Raw genomic sequence first — 23,704 nt, forward strand, 5'->3', positions numbered from 1 at the left:
ACTGTTAGGTACTGGATCATGAAGGGACATGTGTGCGTGTGCATGTGGACAGTCCTGGTCTCAGGGTAGTGACCATTTACCCACTGCTATACAAGTACTTCAGGTATTTTAAGAAGCGACACATTACAATTACACATCAGTCCTGCACTAAGGGGACGCAAGAACAAGCACGTCCGTCAGCTTTCTCAAAAACAACCTGGTCTCCACACACAACACAGCTATCTTCCTAGCATGCTATTAGCAATAAAACATTCTACCCTCAGAGAAAAAATATCATAACTCCATTTCCCCTACTAGTTCAGTGAGGAAGGAATTTTGTAAGCTTCAGACTTCAGGCAACAGAGGCCTGGACTCTATTTTTAAACTTTACAATGTTATAAAAATGTAAAGTTCTCATGAATTCCCTTAACAGGGTTTTTACTCCTCTGGACTCAAACAACTGTTCACTGTTAGAACATATTACCTTTTAATTTCCTCCTGTGTTTGTTTTATAGACTCAATGGAACTCTGAATGTCTCCCAGGTCTATTCCCTTCTTTCTTCGTGCACTCGGCTTTACAGATTGAGCTAAAAGACATTTAGATTGAAGTTGTGGTCACAGTCTATAGAGGAATTTAATGACTTTTACAATAAAAATTTTCTACACATTGGCTTGAATGGCCTACAGATTATTAAATAAATGCTCTGTTTTTATAAAGTCTGAACATATCAAATCAAAGCTGGAACAATGCACAGAGTACTTACAAATTACTTAGCTTGGGGAATCAGTTTTATTTTTAATTCATTAAAACAGACAAAAATAATTCATTTAAAACCTATATTAATTTTGAGAAACTAATACTCTCTTCTCCCCCCAGCTGCCGGCACAGATCTGACAAACTCGGCTTTCTGGGACCTTCGACTCCTAGTGCTGCTGTTAGCTTCGTTCCCTTCCGATGCGCGCTCAGATCTTTCTCTCAAGGTTTTTAAACTAAGGCTAATAGGATTGCCCCAATTTCACACAGTTGTAAGGCACCAAGTGGTCAATAAATATTACCAGGCATGCTATAGAAAATCCAGTGGTATTGAAAAGAGGGTCAATTGAAGAGTTAGAGATATCCTACATCAAGTACCATTTCACTCCCCTATCCCATGGGCTCTGTGACCTTGCACAGGTTAACTGTTTTCAAGGTTCAGAGTTCCTGTTCAGCATCCTTTGCTATAAAAGGACAGTAACTTTGTAGATTCTTTTGCTGCTATCACCTACATCACCGTACTTAGTACTTAGCTAGTTTAGTTCAGGATGCTATCCCGGGCATGACCCAAGCATGGGGTAGCAAGTCCCTGGAGAGTCATCAGGGATCATCCAAGAAACTTCCCAACCCAGACTGAGCTCCTTTGTTTTAAGCCCCTCATCACCCATCATCCATGTCCTCATACTGACTATTTATTATTCTAGTGTTGCCTCTGTCAGGAAACTCAAACACTGTGTTTAAGGCAGATTTCTAAAAATTTCTTTTTCAGTTTCCTACAGTGTCTAAGATGTTACCTTGTCCCTTCTTAATTGTATCTCAATATAGCTCAATACAGTCCACACAGGTCAAGACACTATTTAATCTAGTAGTCCACGAGTTTTACATATTTATAGTCTCACTTGTGCCATCCAAACACGACTAGTTTACATTAGGAATGAGGAACTCTTTTTGAAAATGAACTGATTCAAAAGTTAAAAATAAATATGCTTCTTAATTCAATCAACAAATTTTCACCAAAAGGCCACAGGAGCTGCTACTGTAGCGTTTCTCATCTGAAAGCTTCCCTTTCTCATCCCATCCTTCACCTTAGAGCCAGCTCATCTGTACTCCATCCATGACAGCACTCACACCTGAGTCCTGTCTCCTTATAGACTCTACACTCTTCAGTTCATTTGAAAACCACTTATATACACCTAATAGCATAGTAAAAAAATTAAGATTGTTCCCATCTAACAGTCTGCAGTAAATATCTTTACCTTCACTTCCAGATGAGTCCTGGTTGTCGGGCTCTGGGGAGGAATAGCCCTTTGCCACTTTCTTCTGTTGTCTTGTTGGTTTATGCTTCATTTTTGGAACACTAACCTGAAAAATCATATTATGCGAGATTGCACTATATAGCTAAACCACCTGCACAACTGTCAAAAGCACTGACGGGCGTGATGCTTGGGAGTCAAAGCACAAACAATCTAATGAAATTTAGCAAGAAAGATGCACTGTACTTAGCAATCCACTATCTTAGTTGATTCTCACTGGGTACAGAGACTACAAAGAAGAAATGTATGAAGTTATCTCCCTCCCATTCCTGACCTGTACGCATACACCCGCTCTCTCCTTCACAGAGCAGTGCCGAGGCTATTAGGTTGGTACCTTTAAACATATACAAACCAACACAAATACATCCCCAACTGCTGCATCTCTTTCTCATAGCATTGTCAGGGTTTTCAGCAGCAGTGTTGAGAAAATCCTTATCTTGTTCTCAATGTTGGAACATTCCCATTGGACAATGTTAGGTGTAGGCAGTTTATGGTAAACAGAAAATATACTACTATTTTACAGTACACCTACACTTACTAAAAACATCTATGTGTAGGCATAAGATTCATATGTGTATTACACATTAAGTAGGATTAAATTTTCTGTGGAATAATAAACTGTAGAATAATAATTAATAGGTTTATAATTCTGGTCACCAGTCCACAACTTAAAACCTAAATGCAGAAGAGGAAGGAATCACAAGGTGAGATGCTATGGAAGCTGAGAAGCAAAGTCAATGGTCACACATCTATAACTCCATATGTACCTTCACTAGCCTAACGGGCGTATCCCTGGTTACTCCTTGGGATAGCGGTATAAGATCTTACACATGTGTATAATGGACACTAAGAAGGCAGGCTGGGAACACTGGAGTCATCAGAGTGACAACTGGGGTCGGCAGTGAGGGAAGGACACACACTCGTTGTGATCTGTGTCTCATGCGTCTCCACCATGGCAGTGGACACCTCAATCTCAGCAGAGGCAGAGGCAGGTGAGTTTCTGTGTGTGAGGGAAGAAGAGTCTACATAGTGAGATCCAGGCTAGCCAGGACTGCATAGGGAGTCCCTATCTGAAAAAAATAAATCCAAACAAAATTTTGCATTTGAAAATTGTGATAGCATGTATATATGATAGAGTTTTGCCATTTTAAAGCTACTGTATACAGCCCACTAGCATTAATTATTTCGCAATACTGTATACCCATCTTCAGAGTCTCTAGATCCTCACTCTTTCCTTCCTCAGGTCGCTGGGACACTGTAATCTACTTTTTGACTCTGAAAACTTGCCTACTTAGAAACCATAGAATATTTGCCCTTTAGAATTTGTCCATGTTGTAGTGTGGAGCAGAATTTAATTATTTCATGCATAAATAATATTTATTAGTAGGCAAACTCATTAACAAATACAGGATATATTTATTAATCATGTACTATTGATAGTAAATAATAAACTATGAACAGACTGTTTTGTTTATGCACCTTATGCTGGTGGATCCTGCACTGCCTCTCTCTTCTGGCCACTGTGACTATCCTGCAATCAGTACTGTTACATTGCATTTCCACTTCTGATTTTCAACTCTTTTGGAGTACAAGAGCTGGGTCACATGGTAATTTTGTATTATATATTCTTTTAGGACCTGCTAAACTGTGTTTCCCCACTGGCTGCAAAGTTTTCCATTCAAATCAGCAATGTACTGGGGCTCTGGTTTCCCCATACCTTCACCAACACTTTATTTTCTATTTTAATTTTTTAATTACATATTAAGTGGGATGAGACAAACTAATTGTGGTTCTGGGTTGCATTTCATATACTAATATTAACAATTTTAAGTGTTTTGGACATTTGTGTATCTTTTTTGAAGAAATGTTTAATCAAGCCGTTTGCCTGTTTTTTAAAACCAGGATATCTTTTGTTAAGTCAGGGACTCTTACATATTTTGGATATTTAAACATTGTTAGATAAACAATTAACAAATGATTTCTCTCATTCTGTAACCTTTCCTTCTGCCTTCTTCATGGCAGCAGCTCTTTGATGATGCTTAAGTGAGGTTTGCTTGTTTGTGTAAGGTGCTTTGCCTGAAACTCTAAGGACCACACGTGTGCCTGCTGCTGGGAGAGGCCACATGGGGGCATGAGATTCCCTGAAATGGGAGTTAGGGACAACTGAGAGTTGCTGTGTAGGTGCTGGGAACAAACTCAGGTCCCCTATAGGAGCACCAAGTATTTTAACTGTACAGCTGTCTATAGTTTAGCTCTGGTTGTTGTTGCTATTAATGATTTTAAAGTCTTATTAAGAATCTATTTTTACACACAAATTCATGACTTAGATTGTTTTCTAAAAATTGTATAGTCTTACATCTCATTTTATGTACAGATCTATTCTAAGTTACTTTCTGTACAGTAGTAATCAGGTGGATGTGCCTGAGTGGATTTGTTCAAGAGACTACTAATTTTCTAAGGAGTGGGAGAAATCATTGACATAAATTTTAAAACTTTCTTTGAAAACTTATTTTATGCATATGAGTGTTTGCCTGAGTGTGTCTCCACATACATGCAGTACCTGAGGAGGCCAGAAGAGGGTGCAGATGCCCTAGAACTAGAATTGTAGGTGGATGGAGCTGCCATGTGGGTGCTGGGAATGGAACCCAAGTCTTCTGGGAGAATAACAAGTGTTCTTAAGTACAGCGCCATCTGTCCAGCCCCTTACACGTGATTTTCTATGGGTTTACAACTAGACTCATTTTCTTCCACTGGCCTATCTACCACGCCTATCCTTCTATTCAAATGACTGCTTTGGTTACTGTGGCTTTGTGATAAACTTTGAAAATGTCTTCAACTTTGCCCTAAAACAAACAAACAAACAAAAAGAGAGATTGTTTTATCTATGCTTGAACCCTCCCAGTCCACTTGAGTCTGAGGATGGCTTTCCCACGTCTGCAGTGCTCTGGGCAGCACTGCACTGTGATGACTTCAACTCTTCTAGTCTAGACACAGTCTTTCCACTTCTTATGTCTGATTGAAATTCCTTAGCAACACTTTACAGTCCTCACCATACAAATCTTCCACATTTTAGTTATATTTATTGCCAGGATTTTACTCTTCTGGATGCTATTTTAAACTGAACTGCTTTTTTAATTTCCCTTTGTGATTCCTCACTATATAGAAACACAAATATTATCTGTGAGTCCATTTTATACCTTGCAATGTTGCCAGAGTTGATCATTAAAGTTGTCCTGGGACTTTTAGGAATCTTTAATATTATCTAACAGAAACATTACGTGTTCCTTCCTGCTGCCTTTTCTGGCTTTCAACAGTCTGAGCTTACTCTACTCAGACAGTTGGACTTCGATCTACAGATTCCTACTGTCATCAACACTGGGCATATGGGAGCCTTTAATTAAGGATGTTTCATCCATCTCTGTCTCTGATCTCCTTGTGGACTCTGTAAGTCACATGACCCATCAGAGGGTGCTCCTGTGGACCTTTAGGGTTCTATTTACCTTTCCATCCATTTGCCCCCTCTCCTCTCCATACAGGATAATTTGAATAGCTTTATCTCTCATGTGACCGATTTTGTCTTGTACCTACTTAAGTCTGTTGTTAGATTATCTAGCAAACTTTCCTAGTACTCTACTTTTCAGCTCTCACATTTATGTTTAATTCATATTGTATAATTTCATGTTATTGATACTCTCATGTGCCTTCTAGGCAGCAGGTACCCTGAGAGGTGAAGTGTGTGTGTGTATGTGTGTGCACGCTTGCATGGCTGTATACACGTGTGTGGTCTGCTTTCTTCCTTCTGGCATCAGGGACTTACACTGGAATACAGACCTCACAAGCCTGGAAGTGTGCCCAGGAAGAGGTGAGGAAGGACTCCTATAAGGTTATAATGTTTTCCTACTACTTTGAAGTCCTTTCTTGGTCCTTCATTCCCTTAGTTGCTGCAAATGGTTCAATATTTGGAGACTTTTGGTAGATTCTATTTTTGTGTGTGTGTATGTGTGTGTTTGGGGTGTATCAAAAACTTGGAGTTATCTGTTATGTCTCTTTACTTACCTAAAATTTTAAATGTAATTATCATGGATACTAAAGATTTAGCAAATTTATATGCCTATTGGACCTAGCTACTTTTTTGTTACTTACCATTGGAGTGCGATGTTTCACTTTGGTCTGGATAACACCATCTTTTTCAAATTGTATCATATCATTAAGTGGGTCCCATGGTCGGGTACTAAATACAAAAAAGAAATTTAAATAGCCACAGAACTCAATTTCTTTTTATTAGATTTTAATTAAGTAATTACAAAGACTGGTTTAATCCTAAGATTTGTTTGTCTATATCTATCTTCTTAGCTTATTTGGAAAATTAATTACTATCACAGAATGTAAAGTAAATAACAGAACAACAAGTTTAAAATGTCACACTGTGAAGCCAGATATAATGGTGCACACCTTTTAATTTAAGTACTGGACAGAGGTAGGCGGAACTCTAAGTTTGAATCCAGCCTGATCTATATAGCAAGTTCCAGGACAGCCAGAGCAACATAGTCAGACCCTGTCCCAAAAAATTAAATGAATAAATCAAAGTAAAATTTCACACTATGGGCTGAAGAGGTGGCTTAGTGGTTAAGAGCACCTACGGCTCTTGCAGAGAACCAGAGTTCGGTTCCCAGCACCCACACGGTGGCTCACAACCGTCCACTACACCAGGACCAGGAGCTCTGTCTGACTTTCATGGGCTCCCGCGGGCACACGGCACTCAGATGTACAGAAGCTGGCACACATACACATAAATTCTTATAACGTCTGTAAAATAAAAAGTCGCCCTAATTCATGTTGATAATAAATATACTAGAAATATAAAGCCAAAAATTATGCTAATATATTTTTTAAAATAAATGTTTAAATTACTTACTCTGAAAACTTATAGTGCCATTCTCCTGTGAGTGGATCAAGTTCAAATAACTTACAAGCCCATTCTTCATTTTTTGTTTTCCGATCTCTGGCAGCTTGTCTTTGAGCTTCTTCCAAAACATACTTCTCTTGAGTAGCTTCTGTTTGGTCTTTGGCATTTATAGCTCTTGTTACTCGCTGCCAGAGTCTAAACAGTAAATAAGTGTAAAAAATAATATTTAAAAAAATCAACAAGAAAAATTAAATTATACAGATTTTTTGTTGAGAGCAAATATTGCTCATGTGGATTTATGACTTTGACAACACTTATATGCTTAGAAATGAGTCAAGAAACAAAACCCAACGCCTTGAATAGGCAACAATCACTAAATGAAGATTAAATTCTTTTTTGACAAGAGAAATCAATGGCATGTGTTCTAAAATGGTGTGGGAAGTCCTTCCGTATATGTGCTGCTTTTGTTTAATGAATAAAGAAGCTGTTTTGGCTTGTAATAGGGCAGAATAGAGCTAGGTGGGAAAACTAACTAAATGCTGTGAGAAAGCAGGCGAAGTCAGTGAGACTCCATATAGCCACTGAAGGAGGCAGACACCTGAGAACTTTACTGGTAAACCACGAGCATCGTGGTAAAATATAAAATAAGAGAAATGGGTTCATCTGAGATGCAAGAGCTAGCTAAAAATATGCATTAGTGGAGCAGTGTTTTAAATAATACAGTTTCTGTGTGGTTATTTCAGTTCCAGGAGGCTGGGAAACAAACGAGCAGTCTCCACCAAGAGAATGGCACGCTAACGTGGTCTGAAACATTTGGGGCTGATGCCCACTACCCACTTCAGTCCAGATGTTTTTGTGCCCTCTAAGGAGTTGGGAGGAAAGTAGCTGAGACCATGCCATGACTCATGGCTCCCCGCCTGGGCAGGTGGTGGGATCAGGTCTGCTAGAAGTGCTCAGACAGGAGAACATAGTGGATTCCCACTGCCAAACACAGAGGTATTTCCAGGCCACATGGAAGATTTAGCTTTAACTCAGATAAAAAAGGTTTATGTGCTGCATGGTGCTACCCAGAGTTGAGGAGGTGAGGAGGGTTCCCACCAGGCATTCCCAGAGGTGGAGGTGAACTACCTCTGCCATATTAAAAGCCTGAGAAAGGCGGAGCCAGCATCCAGGGCTGCTGTGACCAAGCTGCTTACCATTTAAACAATGCTTCTGGTCAAAAAACTATTATCAATATGCAATAAAAAGATTCATATAAAAATGACCTCTAGGGGCTGGAGAGATGGCTCAGTGGTTAAGAACATTGCCTGCTCTTCCAAAGGTCCTGAGTTCAATTCCCAGCAACCACATGGTGGCTCATAACCATCTGTAATGAGGTCTGGTGCCCTCTTCTGGCCTGCAGGCACACATGTAGACAGAATATTATATATAGAATAAATAAATATGAAAAAAACGACCTCTAAATGGGTCACAGTGTTGGATAAATGTACATAGGCTTGAGGGGGTGGGGAAGAGTATAGACAGTAAATAGTACAGATAGCCGTAGATTAAAGGAGTAAAGACAATAGAATAAATAGTAAACTTGTAAAAATAGAAATAGAGTAAGAAAAATAAGCCACATAAAGATGGAATATACAAAGATTATGGATTATGTATGCTATTGTGTTTTCTTTGAGGTTTTTGACTGTGAAGGAGCTAAGTACAGAGAGCTATTTCATTGTATGGGCTGCTCAGCTAAACCAACACACATATATATATAGTATCCTGACTTCAAAATTTGGGTCTAAGGATTTGTTGCTTCGGAAAAGAGCTTCTACTTTTGTTTCCACAGAGGATGAGAACCTGTGGATCCCTACCAGACTAATGTGGTTTGATCAAACAAGATCCCATAAAACAACGTCCCAGATAGTCCAACATCCATGATGGCTTCGGGACTTCTGGCTGAGATGGACCTACCACACAGGATACCCCATGACAGGTCTGATCAACAGGCCTCCAATCAGCAAAATGTAGTCTAGACAACAATGCCCAAATTCCCTAAAATGATTGTTTATAAATATTTCTTTACATTTACAGGGGGATATGTTATAGAGATTTGCATTGATATGGATCTTGGTTTATTTACACAAATTTAAGATCAATGTTGCTATATGTATATTTCTACTCTTGATTAAGGTATTGCTTGTGCAGTTCATTTAAAAATGTAATGTATAATTAAGAAATATAGGTTAATAGATAATCATCTCTAATAGTCAAGCTTAGAGTCATGCTAGTTAGGCTTTCTAGATATATAGAGATATATTTCAGTTAAATAGGTATTCTTCAAATCTTTCAGAGACTTTAGAATATGACATTTAAAATCTTTTAAGAACTTAGGACATTTCATGACAGTGAGACACATCTGCTCCTGACAGCACCCATCTACTTCAAGAGGATGATGGGCATCAAAGAGGCTCCTTATGGAGTTTGCTATCCATTTGGGCAAGAAACTGCTCTTGCCTGGACTGCTTGATGTTATGCTGTATGAACTGGACACGCATAACTCACAGAAAAATGACTGCTAAACTTGCCTAAAGGTCATAGAGTCCTTCAGGGTACCTGCTTCATGAAAGAGTTTGCCAGACATTCTGCAGGACACAAAAGAAAGTGACTGACAAACTGCCAATATAGGCAAAACTGTCTTTGAAATTTCCTGCATCATGGAAAAGTCTGCCAGGTACTATGGGCCTGTAGGCTGAAGATGGAGGCCCAATGATACTGAAGAACTTTGTGTAACTGTCGAGGCAGCGACATGGCTCTGTAATTCCAGAGTTTTGGGAGTTGTTTACATTGCACTTCCTGTTAACTTCTGGAGTCTATGATGGAGTTGAAGAAGTGTTTACATTGTACTTCCTGTTAACTTCTGGGGTCTTTGACGGAGCTGAAGAATAGACAGTTATAGTTTTCCTTAGTTATGATAAAAGATAAAACATATAAATATTGTAACTGTAATTCTTATTTGATACCTGTTTTGTTATATGTAATTTTACTATGTTAAAATTAAAACCTTTCTATTTAAAGAGAAAAGGGGAAATGGTGTGAGAAGTCCTTCTGTATATGTGTTGCTTTTGTCAGTTAATGAATAAAGCTGCTTTTGACAATGGCTTAACGGAGTAAAATCAGGTGGGAAATCCAAACAGAGATGTAGAGAGTAGGCAGAGTCAGAGAGAAGCCGTGTAGCCACCACAGGAGACAGACGCCTCCATCAGACCAAAACTTTACCAGTAGGCCATGACCTCGTGGTAATGCACAGATTAATGGAGATGGGTTAGTTCAGGATATAAGAGCTAGCTAGAAACACGTTTAAGCTATTGGCCAAATGGTACTGCAAATAATATAGTTTCTGTGTGATTATGTTGGGTCTGAGCGGCCGGGAATGAACAAACAGCCTCCAACAACACTAAAGCAGCACAGAAACTGACAACAGAGGCTGACAGGACTACAGTGAATAATTTCTCAGAGTAACCTACATGTTTACATAGTTCTTTAGATGATTCTGACCCATTCTGTTTAGGAGTCATAGACCTCAGGATGATTCACCAGAGATCCTGGATGCATGAATTACCAGAGAACTTTGAAATTCAGTCTCTAGGAATAGGGCAAAGAACAGACTCTAAATGCTTCCTAGATTTAAATACACAAATACTGTTGGGATCCACTGATGTAACAAAAAGACAGCATGAGAAAAATGATTCCCCTATTAAAATATAGCTTTTTTCATCAGCCAAATGAGAGTATAATATCTGTATCTCATCCATCTGAGAGGGCAACTTGTCAGAACTGAAACAGGCCTTGAAATTCGTTATACACAGGTTACTTTATATGTCTTCCACTTAGCTGATAAAAGTTTCCTTTTCTAAGTTTTATTATCTCATCCTTAAAATATGTTGAGATGGACTCAGCAGAGGATCCTATAGGCCCAGTACTTGGAAGCGCAGGCAAAAGGATCGGCAATAACAGTTCAAGGTCACTCTCAGCTACACAGCAAATTAAAGGCCACTTTGCTCTGCATAAAACTCCACATTAAAACAATAAAAAAAACCATTGAATTATATACATTAGAAATGGCTGCATGTTCCTTTGGACAGGGAATATCATGTGGTTACACCTGAAGTAGGACTTTGAAAATTAATGCATACATATTTTCCAATGCTGACATTCTGTACCTATGTAGAAAATAAAGTACACGTAGACTTGATTCATGGAAGCAGGACCACAGAGTAAGGACTCACAGGTATCAAGTGTGTAGTAAAGCAATATTGATGCAGAATTCTTAACACAGAGAAATATAAACAGAACTTTAACCAAAAGGGCTAAGAGTTCTAGAAAGAATTTCGTGACTGAATAACAGAAGTGATGGCATTAACGATGGCACTGCCCAACTAGTTTACGTCCTTTGGAAACCAGGGCTCTGAGTGGCATTATTCTTGTTTCAGAGGACAGAACAAAGGCAGCTGTTTTACATCCCACAACACCGATCCACAGGCAGATACCAGATCAGGAAGCAGGTGCCAGGTAGAAATTGAACTACAAACTGGTTCTATAATTTTATGCAAACAGATATTTAGAGTACCGGAGTAGGAGAGAGAAACCAGGATATTTCAGTTCTAAGCTACAGAGAAACAAGATGACCTGTGAAGTATTTATGTCACATACGCCAACACAGAATACTCTCCGTCCCACAAATGACAAATTCTCTTGCTGAATTAACTCAACAGCATATAGAGAATAGTGTGGCTACACTATTATGCAATTTGAAATACTCCTTAATGTTCATGAAGTTAGCTAAACAATTGTTTACTTACTTCTCTGATTCAAAATCATCCTGTTCTTCAAATTTCACAGTGTGCCTTATTAATCTCCACTGTTTAATGTCAGGTGTTGGATTCCAGAAAATCTCTGAATTATCAGTCTTTTTGTCATTAATGAAAACTTCACTATCCTATATTTAAAGAAATTAAACATCAATATAGTTATTTTTATCTAGAAGAAAACTACAAAGTATTTTAAAACAAATGTAACTAGTACATTTCTCAAAGACCCAAATTCTTCCATTTGTATAAAAATAGTTTAAATAAGTAATTCCAATCAATTAGAAAAACAGGCTGATTACAGAGAATGTTCATAAGATTTTTTGTTTCATTTAACAAATTTCAAACATTACAGCCAAAGCCTCAAGCTTCACGTCTGAACTGTTGCTGAAGAGCATAGTGTGATACTGTGAACAATGTAGGAAATCAAATTACTGAAAAACTTCTGAGACCCTTAGTGCTAAAAATTAAACACAATCTTAGACGTTTTATATCTGTAGAACACCTATTTTTCCAGGTGTGGTGATGCACGCCTTTTAATACCAGCACCCAAGAGGCAGAGGCAGGCGATCTCTGTGAGTCTGAGGCCAGTCGGGCTGCAACATGAGACTGTGACTCAAAATAATAATAATAAAAAAAATTGACAATGATGGCTTATCAGTGTTCCAAATAATACTTAGATAGGAAGTCAATTAAAACATTTTGCAGGGAACCAGGGAGATGACTCTATGGATAAAGGCAATTGCCACCAAGCCTGACTATCTATTCCTGAGACGCACACAATGAAAGGAGAGAACACACACACACACACACACACACACACACACACTTAAAAGTAAACATTCTGCAGAAACTATGTAGTCACTGGCCAAGTCTCTACATATAGCTAGCTTTATTTTCACCCTTTTTGCTTATTAAATGCAGAACAACATATACTTAGTGTTTATAGTGAAATGCATCTAAGAAATATACCATAATCCATTTCGGTCACATAAGCTCCTTGTAAGGAATTATATAAATGTGAATCTAGATTGGCAGAGCAGTAAATCAAAGCCAGTGCTTTTATGTACGACTGCACCTTCCCACCTTCCTCCAAAGAAACACGACTCTAACTGGAACCCGTCAAGTGCTGCATAGCCAGAGGCCCAGGGCTCAGTTTTCTCAGCTCACTGCAAATGATTCAGATTCAGGTGCTCTCTGTGTTAGTTTCCTTCCCTTTCAAATGGGCACATATTCTGTGTGTGTCAGCAGGAAGGCTCGGCTACTGAAGGTGCTTGCTACCAACTGTATGGCCTGATCTTGACTCCTGGAACCCTCATGGTAGTACGGGAGCACTGGCTCCAGTAAGCTGTCCTGTCTTCCACATATGTGTCATGGCACACATGCATGCGCACACACAAACACACACACAAATAAATAAATAAATACAATAAAAAATGGGCATCTATGTGCCAAGTTCATGAAATCCAACTACATATTATATGATAAATACAAGCTACACACTTAATAAGGTGTATAGTAAGTACCATATGATAGCTACTTCTACTCATCTAAAGTTGTAGACATAAAACATTAAATAAAATAAAATGTCGCTGGGAGCAGAGTAACACAAAAAATACCTGCTTTTAAGATGAAGTTGATTTAGTGATACTTTTGCAATATGATTGTCTATTTTCTCCATCAGATATAATTAATTTTGTAATTATAACATATAAAAAAACTTACCCAATGGCCTTCCAAAGTAGCTAGGACTTCTTTTCCTAATTTAAGTTTCCCTGATATTTGATTAACATAATCACTACTTCCTAGAAATGGCTTTAAAAAAAGAAAATATTGAGCATTTTAGTTTATACTTACATATACTGTAGATAATTACACATAAAAAGAAGAGTTATAAGTTAGTATATTCTTGAAAGTAAAAACAGTGAAATTCTGACTCAAATTTAAGTTAGAGACTTTTAATGAAAACAAATATGAATTATGACTATGAAATATAGCTAAAAATAGACTGTGAAATCTAAACAATTCAGAACGATCACATGGGTATAAAGACCTCCAATTCATGCAGTAGGAGTGCTGTTCCTGCCACCTGCCAGGACTGAGCCCATCAATGTGCAACACACCAAGAAAAGGAGCTCAGAAAACTGAGGGAATTTAAAAATTTGAAAACAATTCTCCCAAAAAATAAAATCAGAAGGAGGACACTTTGGGTCACTGTTGTGGGACAATGCTCTTGTACACTGTAAAGATTTGTCACTTGCATTGGTTTAACAAAATGCTGATTGGCCAGTAGCGAGGCAGGAAGTATAGGTGGGGCAATCAGACTAGGAGGATTCTGGGAAGAGGAAAGGTGAGATGCAGCAACAAGCCAGACAGAGAAGGAGCAAGATGAGAATGCCTTACTGAGAAAAGGTACCAAGATATGTGGCTAAACATAGTAAGAATTATTAATTAATTTAAAAGAGCTAGTTAGTAATAAGCCTGAACAATAGACCAAACAGTTTATAATTAATATAAGCTTCTATGTGTTTCTTTGGGACTGAAGGACTGAGGGACCAGGCGCTACAGAAACTTTCATCAACAGGTCACTACACTCTTACTAATGTCTTTCCTCAGAGACACAATTTTGATGTTTCAGTACTTAATGATATGAGTAACTGTTTAAGATCATTTGAAATGAATTATGATTTTTAAACTAATATCTCCAAATTTATAAAATTGGCAAAGCAAAGGGCACGACATCAAATAATACTTAGGAGTTCTTTTCATTAGAAAAGAGATTCTGGTTACTAGAATATCACCATGGAAGCAATTAACAACACCTATTTTTAATAGTTCCTATTTTTATCTGAACACAATGTGAAAATGTTTCAGACGTTTTGTTTGTTGAAGCAGACAGAATTTTCCAAAGATGGCTTCAACAGTACCTACTCATTTCCTCTCCAGCCCCCATGCTCTTCTTAGTGAGACTTTGCCAGCCTCCTACTGAGAAGTGCATCACTGCGTCCGTCCCTCTTCCCGAGCCTGGGTGGGTGTGGAACTCTCAACAGAAGAGAGAAGATGCTGTAAATTTGGCTTCTAAGACTAGTCATGGAAGGCAGCTGAGTTTCCCATGCTGTTGAGACCTTGTGCTGCTAAGGAAGACGAAGCGGCCAGGGAAAGGCTCAGGAACGGCTGCTCGGAGTACCAGCTGCGGCCATACAGGCATCAGACTCACAAGTGGGCAAGTCTTGATTCTGATCCCAACTAAATACTCAACATTGTTTAAGAGAAAAGCCGTCACCAATATTACCTATCCAAATTTTTGGCATGAAAATCTGATGAAGAGCAGCATGTGATTATTCTTAAACATGTGAGCTAAAATAAATTTTTATACAGAAATAGTAACTAATATGACATTGTCTTACTGTAAGCAACTAGAGTCTCAGTTCATATCTACTTTCTGGGGTTTTACAAAGCAATGTTTTAATTCACAGAGCTATTTCAATCATTTAAGTCTCATTTCCTCTATAACAGTAAGTTATATCATCAAAATTAAAAACAAAAGGAGTGGTGGCTTTCAAGCTAATTTGTATCTTCCAAGGCTGTCTCAGGCTAAACCAAGATACTCACAGAGAATGCCCTTGGATTTTTTCTCTTTGATCTGGCATAAATCATGCTTTTATATTTAGTTCTTATTCTATAACTAATTTGTGTTTTTTGTTCAGTATTTACAGCACAGCTTCCCCTTAATTAGGTAATACCATCATTTACTAACCTTTAGCTTAAATTCAAGTATTGCACTGTATCCAGTCTTTTGACAGGTAATATTGACAGTCCCACCAAGTTCCAATGTCATTGTGCCATAAAGAATTCCTAGAGAAAAAGGACAATTGACAGAAGCTTGAATACACAGAGTCACTGACATAAAACAAGCAGGGCTCTGGAATAGACACACTAGGAGAAACATCCTGCCTCACTCAACAAAAAATTTGTAATATGGACATAACATTTGTTTTAGAAGACAAGAAAGCACATTCATGTCATGCTTAGTTGGCAATTTTACAGACTTTCTATTTAATATACAGTGGTGAGCCAATGAGATAAGTCGGCATGAGAAAGCACTTCCTGCCGTACCTTAGGATCCAAGCTGGACTGCTGGACTATGTGGTAGAAGAAAAGATCGTACTCCGACAGGTTACACTCTGACCTCCACACATCCACAGTTAACCACATAGGCAGCCCTCAGGACGATGTCCACTGTGCTTTGTGGCATCTCGTGGACAGGCTTGTGCGTGAACTGTGCTTTTGCTGTGGAACTGACCGGTGCAATGCCGAGCGCTGTGGGACTGTACTCTGAGGTGTAAGACATGACGAGTCTTTCAGAGAATACAAGCTAAGGCTTCGTTCAGTTGAGTTAGTGTTAGCTGACAGCTCAATGGTGGGAAGTCAGTAACATATAGTGAAGATTAAATGTCTTAAAATATGAGCATTATGTGCTTATTATGTTATGTGCTCATTAGTTGATGGGCACACTGTGTAAGAGACTCGAAATAATGTCACCTCATTACCTTCCCTAGAAACCATGGCTCAGGATGTGCTAATTTGGGGTTTCTTGTTGCTTTATAGAGTATGATACTACTCGATACATACACTACTCTGATACACTACACATACAAGAACATACAAGAACCAACTCCAGGAGAGTTTTAAGCAAGTCACAGGACTCCTATTTTATAAAATAATGTGTGAAACTTAGAACCTTACTTTAAAAAATTCCCTGTTCTTTAATCTCATTCTGTAGAGTGGGCCCTGCACCTCTCCAGGACAGCACAGTAGAGCTAGGGAGTCAACCTCAAGACGAGAGAGTAGGAACTTAATCCCACAGTCTGTCACATGGTGGTGTGGGTGAGGGAGAGACACCCCGTGCCCCTCACTCCTCACCACCTCCTGCAGGTGGGAAAAACTGGTCCAAGGGACACAAGACTGGGAGAGCTGATCCTGGCGCTCCCCAGCTGCAGGGTGGCCCTGCATCTAGCTGACAGCACAGCAGAGCTGACCCTACTGACAGAGGCTCAGGAGACCCCGTGCTGGGAATGTGCACAGGATATCTGGCTCCACTCCTGCTCTGCCACACACTGCCTGCAACCTGGGGAAGCTGGCCCTGAGGTCATCCGAGTGGGAGATCTGGCACTGCCTCCACCGGCAGCTGCACTTGGGAGAGCAGGTCCTGCACCTCGCCTGGACAGTGCAATAGAGCTGACCTGTTGATGGGGTACAAGTAAGCAGGCCTGGAGGGCATGAGAGCAGGACTGACCCCCCCATCCCCAGGCCATGTGGTGGCATGGGTGAGGAAAAATGCTTCCCTTCCCCTTGACACCTGGGGCAGGTGAGAGAGCTGGCCCTGCCCCACACCATCAGCAGCACACAGGAGAGTAGGCATGGCATTTGGCCTGGGTAGCACACTAGAGCTGACCCTGTTGGCACAGGCATAAGGGAGCTACCCCTGCCCCTCCCCTCATGGTATCCTATGCCATGGGATAGCAAGGTACGACAAGTAGTAGAGCCGACCACAGGGGCATGAGAATGGAAGAGCTGGTCCAGCCCCTCCCTAAGTGCAGTAATCTAGAGAATGAGCCCTGCAGCTGGCCCTGGTGGTGTGGGTGTTGGGGAGCAGGAGACCTGGCCAGGTTCCTTGCTGCCTACTCTATGGGTTAGCTAGCTGGAGCAGGGCTGGGGATGATGAGGGTGAGCTAGCAGGCTGGCCAATTCAGCTACCAACCCAGGCTCAGAGTCAGGGTTACAGGGTAGCCCACCCAACACCCACCTACTCTATGAACTGTTGGAGCATATGAAAGGACCGAACCTGAAAATCCAACACTATAGAATCTCCATGGCACAAGACAACAAAAGGATAGCCAACAGGAGTCCAGTGAGGGCCCAGTATCAAGGGGGCAGCAGAGGCCAGAGGCCTCAAACCAGACCAATTAAGTAAAGATGTACAGACTGTGCGACTCACTGGAGTAATGTGCCAAGATTTTTTCATTTGTTTTTGCTGTTGTTTTTTTATTCTTGTTTACTTCTGTTTTTTACTTTTAAATTTTGTTTTTTGGGGGGGGAGGTTGCAAGGACAGAGGGGGTGGAAGGAAGCAAGGGGACAGGGAGATGAGAGGGACTGTGATTCTTAATGTGAAATTCACAAAGAACCAATAAAAAATTAAAAACACTAATTCCTAATCATTTAAAATGGTATGCATTGCACTTCATTCCTATTTTAAGAACTATATACAAAACTCAGAGTATTATCTAGCTTTTGCCAAATAAAAGCTAGGTGTCACAACAGTGACCTCAACACTAGGGAGACTGAGGCAGGAGGATCCTGCGTTCAATGGCAGCCCGAGCTATACTGCAAGGTTATAACTCACCGAAATCCAAATTAAGGAAAAGAAATTGTCAAACCAGAGTGAAGAAAAACATTTAAAGAACTTGATGCATTGAAAAATAGCAGACGGAGCTGGAGAGATGGCTTTGCGGTTAACAGTAATGACAGCTCTTCTAGAGGACCCAGGTTCAATTCCCAGCACCCACATGGTCGCTCACAACTGCCTGTAACTCCAGTTCCAGGGCTTCTGACCCCTCACACAGGCCACTCTCACACAGGCATACATGCACACAAAACACCAATGAATAGGGACAAACATAAATCATTAAAAAAGAATAGCAGATTAAACTTTATATAGGGTGTTAATGCAAGAGTGCATAAAGTGGCTTCCAAGGGTTCTGAAAAAGGCAGATTCAATTAAATACAAAACTTACACAGGAGATAAACGCAAGGAAATCCCATTATCACAACTAAATTTCTTACAATGGATATATCACAAAAATAGATACGACTATTATGTGTGAATGAATTCACCACAGAAATAGTCCGCAAACAGCCATACTCTCAAGTAATTGTGGACCAAGGTTTTCAAACAAACATGTCTATCCCAAACAAAAGAAATGCCATTCACATACATTTATTTACAACAAAAACAAAACAAAAAGTCAAGAAACACCTGATATAGGTATGGAAAACACTTACCTTTACAATGAGCATACGGCATCGTCATCACATAATCTTCACCTCTGTTCAGGAAAGTTAGCCGTGCTTCTCCTTCTAATATCGCGGACAGCGAGTTTCCTAAAAAAAGATTGTTACATTTCACAAAGCTAATCCAACCAATTCAAAACAAAGCATATTATTTGGGACATCTACATTCCTCCAGGAGAAATATTTAAAATATCTCCATCTTAATGCATGTGTGAAAAGACATATTCATCCCCTCATAACTAAAACACCTCTTGATTCATATTCCCAATCTTCACAGTATTTTCAAAAGTCTGCAAATATTTATGCACAACCATGACTTGCCCCTATCTCTACATCAACTTTTCCGACATCAGAGATACCATGTGATAGATGCTACTTCATCAGTTATACACCACCTCTTCAGATGTCTTTACTCAAAGAAAAATAAATGAGATCTTTTTTAAACTTTAAATTACCCTTGTGAACTCTGGATTATATCAGATTATCAAGAGCTAGCCCTGGTGCACCTAAGTTCTGTTAGCACATAAGAAAACAGAAATCAAAGTGCAGAAGCACTACCTGAACATAAGCCATGCTCCTGAGGCTCAGTAGAAAATATCTATGGGGTGAAACAAAAACCCACTAAAGCCAATGACACTGTAGCTGGGGTTGGGGTAGGGACTGAAGCGAGAGGGGGAAAGAAGTAATATCAATACAGAACACATGGAACTTTTGAAAAAAAAAAGAAATTCAATCCAAATCAAAAGAAAATTAAGTACGGAGAACATCTTTAGAAACATAAAGGCACGTACCATATTCCTGACGGAAAATTGTTATACTTTAGATTTCCTGTCGCAGACTAGTTTCTGACTCTCTCCCCTCTCAAGTAATTAAAATTTAGACTTCTGTTTACATATTTTATCTTTTCTATTTTACCCTTACATTTGTTTTCTCTCAGGTTTAAAATTCCTTAGTTGAATTTAATTCTCTGAATTTTTAATAGTATGTTATTTGGCCAAAGGTTAGATATTATTATTGAATGATCTAGGACCAAGCTGGAATCTTTCTATACTCAAAGACTAAAAGAGAAAGATCAATTCCCTCAGGTATAGGGAAACAAATCTAAAAAACAGCATAAACCCACTGTGCACGAGAGAGATACATAGGCACTCACTGTGTGTTCCCACAAGTGATGCTTTTACACGCATGTTAGAAGTTAGATAAAACACGCCTTACTTCTAAATGTGTAAGGTTAAACAGGAGACAGGATTAAAGATGATGCTTAAATGACATGAATTCTTTGCCAAAATGACAGGATTAATTTATTTACAGATTAATTTATTTATTTACTCACCAGAAAATACATTTTGGAAAAGCACAGTTTAGGACAGGGGGAAACTCACCATAAAACTTGGACTTCGCCAGGATGCTACCACTAAGGCAAAACCCATCCTTTCGGTTACTGACATAAAAGGCGGATATTGGTGGGTGATGGGACACCTATTGAACACAGAAAAGGTCATACATCTAAGAAAACAAACATACTATTATGCTAGCATCAAAAGTTCAAATCTGAGAATGGGTAAGAAGTAACAGCTGGGAAGCGATGATAATGTTAGTAATTACAGCCTGGATCTCCGGCTCCAAGGAAGCCTACCTCCTGGCATGCACACCCAAGGCAGGGTGTGAGTCAACAACATTTGTGTGGGAATGATAATATAGCATTTCTAACTTGAGAGTATAGCATAGCTTCCATGTCCTTTAGGACACCCTCTCCCTCCCCAAGCCCTCTCCTGCATGCACACGCACACACAGGTGCTTAAAGTTCAGGGTAACCAAGGTTTTGTGCTGTAAAAACTGTATGGAGGGGCCACATGCTGAGGAACGAAATTCTCCTCACAACAGCCACGGGATAACCATGGAAAGCAAGTGCCCACTCCAGTCAAAAGTAAGGGTAAGGACAAACTGGCTGCCATCTTGATGATGGCTGTGACAGCCATGCGCACCAATGTGGTCTGCAGCAGCAGCACCACCACCATCTTCAGTGCCTAGCAAGCCTTCCCTTACAAGCTGAATAACAGTGATTTACCAGGATAGCATTTCTCATACCTGCTCAGCAATATAGAACGTTTTGCTGTTTGTTCTGGGATGAATCCATAAACAACGGAAAGTCTCACCAAGTATAGGATTATATGGTTTCTTCAGTCCCTAGTTAAACAAAAACAACAACAAAAAACCTATAAGTTAAAAATTACAAACACAGGTTTAAAGTTAAATTGCATTGTCTGGAAGACCACCTTATAATTCTTCGGAGTAATGAAATTTACATGAAATAAAAATATATAGCTTTACTCAAGATATGGTCTAAATACAAATTTTTCAATTTCTGTCAGTAAACAACTTAAAGATAACATAACATATTAAAAAGCAAAAACAAAAAAGAGCTCAAGAATTAATGGGGTGAAAATTACCAAAATACATTATAAGATTAAACATTTGTGAATATCTCAGAGTAATAAATAAAATAAAAAAAAATAAGAAAGCAACTCTAGAGATGCAGAACATTCTTGTAAAATGTTGCCTCAAGAGAGCAACAGTTGCTTAAAAAACCCACAACTTAACCTGACCACTTTACCGTCTCTATTCATGTATCTGCTGCAGTTTCGTCTATACTTTGGTTACTGCAATTAGTGCAGTAATGAACATGGAGTGCAAATATCTTTTGAATATAAAGATTCCATCTCTTTTTTTGTATTTAGCCAGTATTAGAAATGCCAGATAATAAAGTATTTGTATGACAACATCTCCATATTCTAGATTTTTTGAAATATGCCTAAACTTAAGTGATTTTCCAGGTTCAGACATACAGTTCATAGTATTCTTGGAAATAAAAACTAAATTTTCAAAATTTCTGTTTTGAGGTTCTTTCCATGAAATTCTACTGTGTAATAATTCTCACTGCTTGACCAGCACAATGCAAATGCATGGATTCCCGTAAGTGAAGGAGGGTGAAACCCTTTTGTTAATACCACACTTCTCCGTGGACACAGAGACTGCCCTATCACTAAGTTAGTGGTGGCGTTTTCATTGGTGGAAGCCGCCCTCCACGGCTGTTCCATCGTTGTAGGCTAAAGCACTTTATCCTAGTCTCATCATCTTCCCGCCACTGCTCCTTCAAGCGCGTTTCTCACTCTTGCTTTCTGACTGCTCTCCGTGGAGTAGAGGAGATAAACTAGAACACAGAAAGGCTATCTTGGCTGTTGCTGTGGTCCACAGAATTACACAGAGAGAATGCAGCTGACAAAATCACTAGGCTATCCATGGGGGTCACACAATCCAGTAGAGGACACCCAGTTTGCAGAGCTTTGGGGATAACTGCCTCTTGAATAGTCACTGTCATTTCTGTAACTCCTGTGAAGCTATAGTGCTCCCCTTTCCATAGCAGGATTCGTCCCCCAAAAAAGTTTCACAGTGTATTAATTATTGGGCATAGCACCCTTGTACTGGTAACTGGATGACTTTTCCCCATACTGTGGGACCCTGGTATGAAAGTATTCACTCAAAGAAACCTTTGTTCTCACAGTCAAATCCACATACAGCTACCCCCATAATTCTTTTCTAAGGCAGGACATCCAACAAGGAGAGGAGCCTTGCAAACAGATCACACTCGGAGCCTCAAAGACAGGCACCAAGGAGGAGGGCTGGGCACCCTGATTTCTCTAACTGCCTTAGGAGAGCACAACCCAATGGCCCCTGCTCTACCCTAACAAGCTATTAGTGTTCTGTACTTCCCTTCACCTCAGTTACAAGATCTTAGTCTAGGAAATTAACTGTGCCTTTACCCCTAGAGTTACAGGAGAAAGCTTTGGCTCACTCAACCAGTTCCAAAGAAAGGAATTCCTTCCCACCTTACCCAGGGCTGGAAGCGGCAGCCTGGGGTTTACACTACACAGCCACAGTTTTTCACTTCGCTCCAGTGCTGAGAGGTTCCCTTTAATCAGCTAAGATTCAGTGGAAATACTAATGTGGATCAAGTGCCATTTTCCTCCCAGCCTCAGCAGAAGGAGGGGGAGGACTTGGAGAGTGCACAGCACTGCCATGTTTTCTTCCTCTTTTTTTCTACTTACCAATTCCAGACTTCTAGCTTAACTAACCACACAGATGTAGTTAACAGGCAAACTCCTTTCCCCCCTCTTAGAAACCACAGCCCCTTCCTCTCTTTACCCTTCACAGGCACGCCCCTCAAGACATAAATAAGACAACAGTCGCCCTCTTGTCAGCCTTGTCCATCAACTGGGCCCTGAACAATGCATGTCTGGTCTCCTTCCTATCGCCAGAGAATTGCTGACTGTGCCTGTGTGCTATATAAACTGGGAAACCCGTGGGATCGAGAGAACACGGGAAGAAAAAGAGACACGAGGAGACCTCTGGGAGCCGACTCACTCCTTTTCCCTGGGACCCCTTAGGATAGGCCCACTAGCTGTGGCATTCCCTCCTGACCCTGAGAGGTTGACTGGGCTGGTCCCCAGTACACCCCGACAGCTATAGCTCCCACACGGATGCTCTTTATTGTGTGACTTACGGAACACCTATCTATTATAATGACTAAGGAAATAAATGATCACAACCATGAACTGTTCAGACGCCCTGCAGAATGCAGCTGGGTTTTCTGCGTGCTCGGGCAGTGAGACACCACAGCAGGTGAAGGCTCCTGTCTCCAGGCCTGGCGACTTGTTTGATCCCCAAGACTCACAAGATGTAAGGATAGATTGACCTCCACATGTGCACCATGGCACCCAAATACCCATACAAATATATAAACATAAAAAGGAGGAAAAAAAAGAAGCAAAA

The 23,704-nt window shown here is 39.9% G+C and overlaps 1 protein-coding gene across 11 annotated transcripts in view; it reads right to left on the minus strand.

Moving 5' to 3' along the window:
- The window catches only part of Osbpl8 (oxysterol binding protein like 8), a 135,184-nt gene that overhangs the window by 5,041 nt on the left and 106,439 nt on the right, over positions 1-23,704 (minus strand). For all 11 annotated transcript variants that reach the window (XM_048418196.3, XM_048418195.3, XM_048418194.3 and 8 more), the window contains 10 exons: positions 20,963-21,061; positions 20,257-20,353; positions 18,866-18,964; positions 15,560-15,657; positions 13,528-13,617; positions 11,797-11,933; positions 6,962-7,147; positions 6,190-6,277; positions 1,990-2,095; positions 464-566 (listed from right to left, as the gene is read on the minus strand). In XM_048418196.3, coding sequence (XP_048274153.3) covers positions 464-566; positions 1,990-2,095; positions 6,190-6,277; positions 6,962-7,147; positions 11,797-11,933; positions 13,528-13,617; positions 15,560-15,657; positions 18,866-18,964; positions 20,257-20,353; positions 20,963-21,061 — 1,103 coding nt within the window. The remainder of the gene's footprint in view (positions 1-463; positions 567-1,989; positions 2,096-6,189; positions 6,278-6,961; positions 7,148-11,796; positions 11,934-13,527; positions 13,618-15,559; positions 15,658-18,865; positions 18,965-20,256; positions 20,354-20,962; positions 21,062-23,704) is intronic.

This window comes from Myodes glareolus, chromosome 26 (genome assembly GCF_982192425.1).
Source record: "Myodes glareolus chromosome 26, mMyoGla1.1, whole genome shotgun sequence".
Taxonomy (NCBI): Eukaryota; Metazoa; Chordata; class Mammalia; order Rodentia; family Cricetidae; genus Myodes; species Myodes glareolus.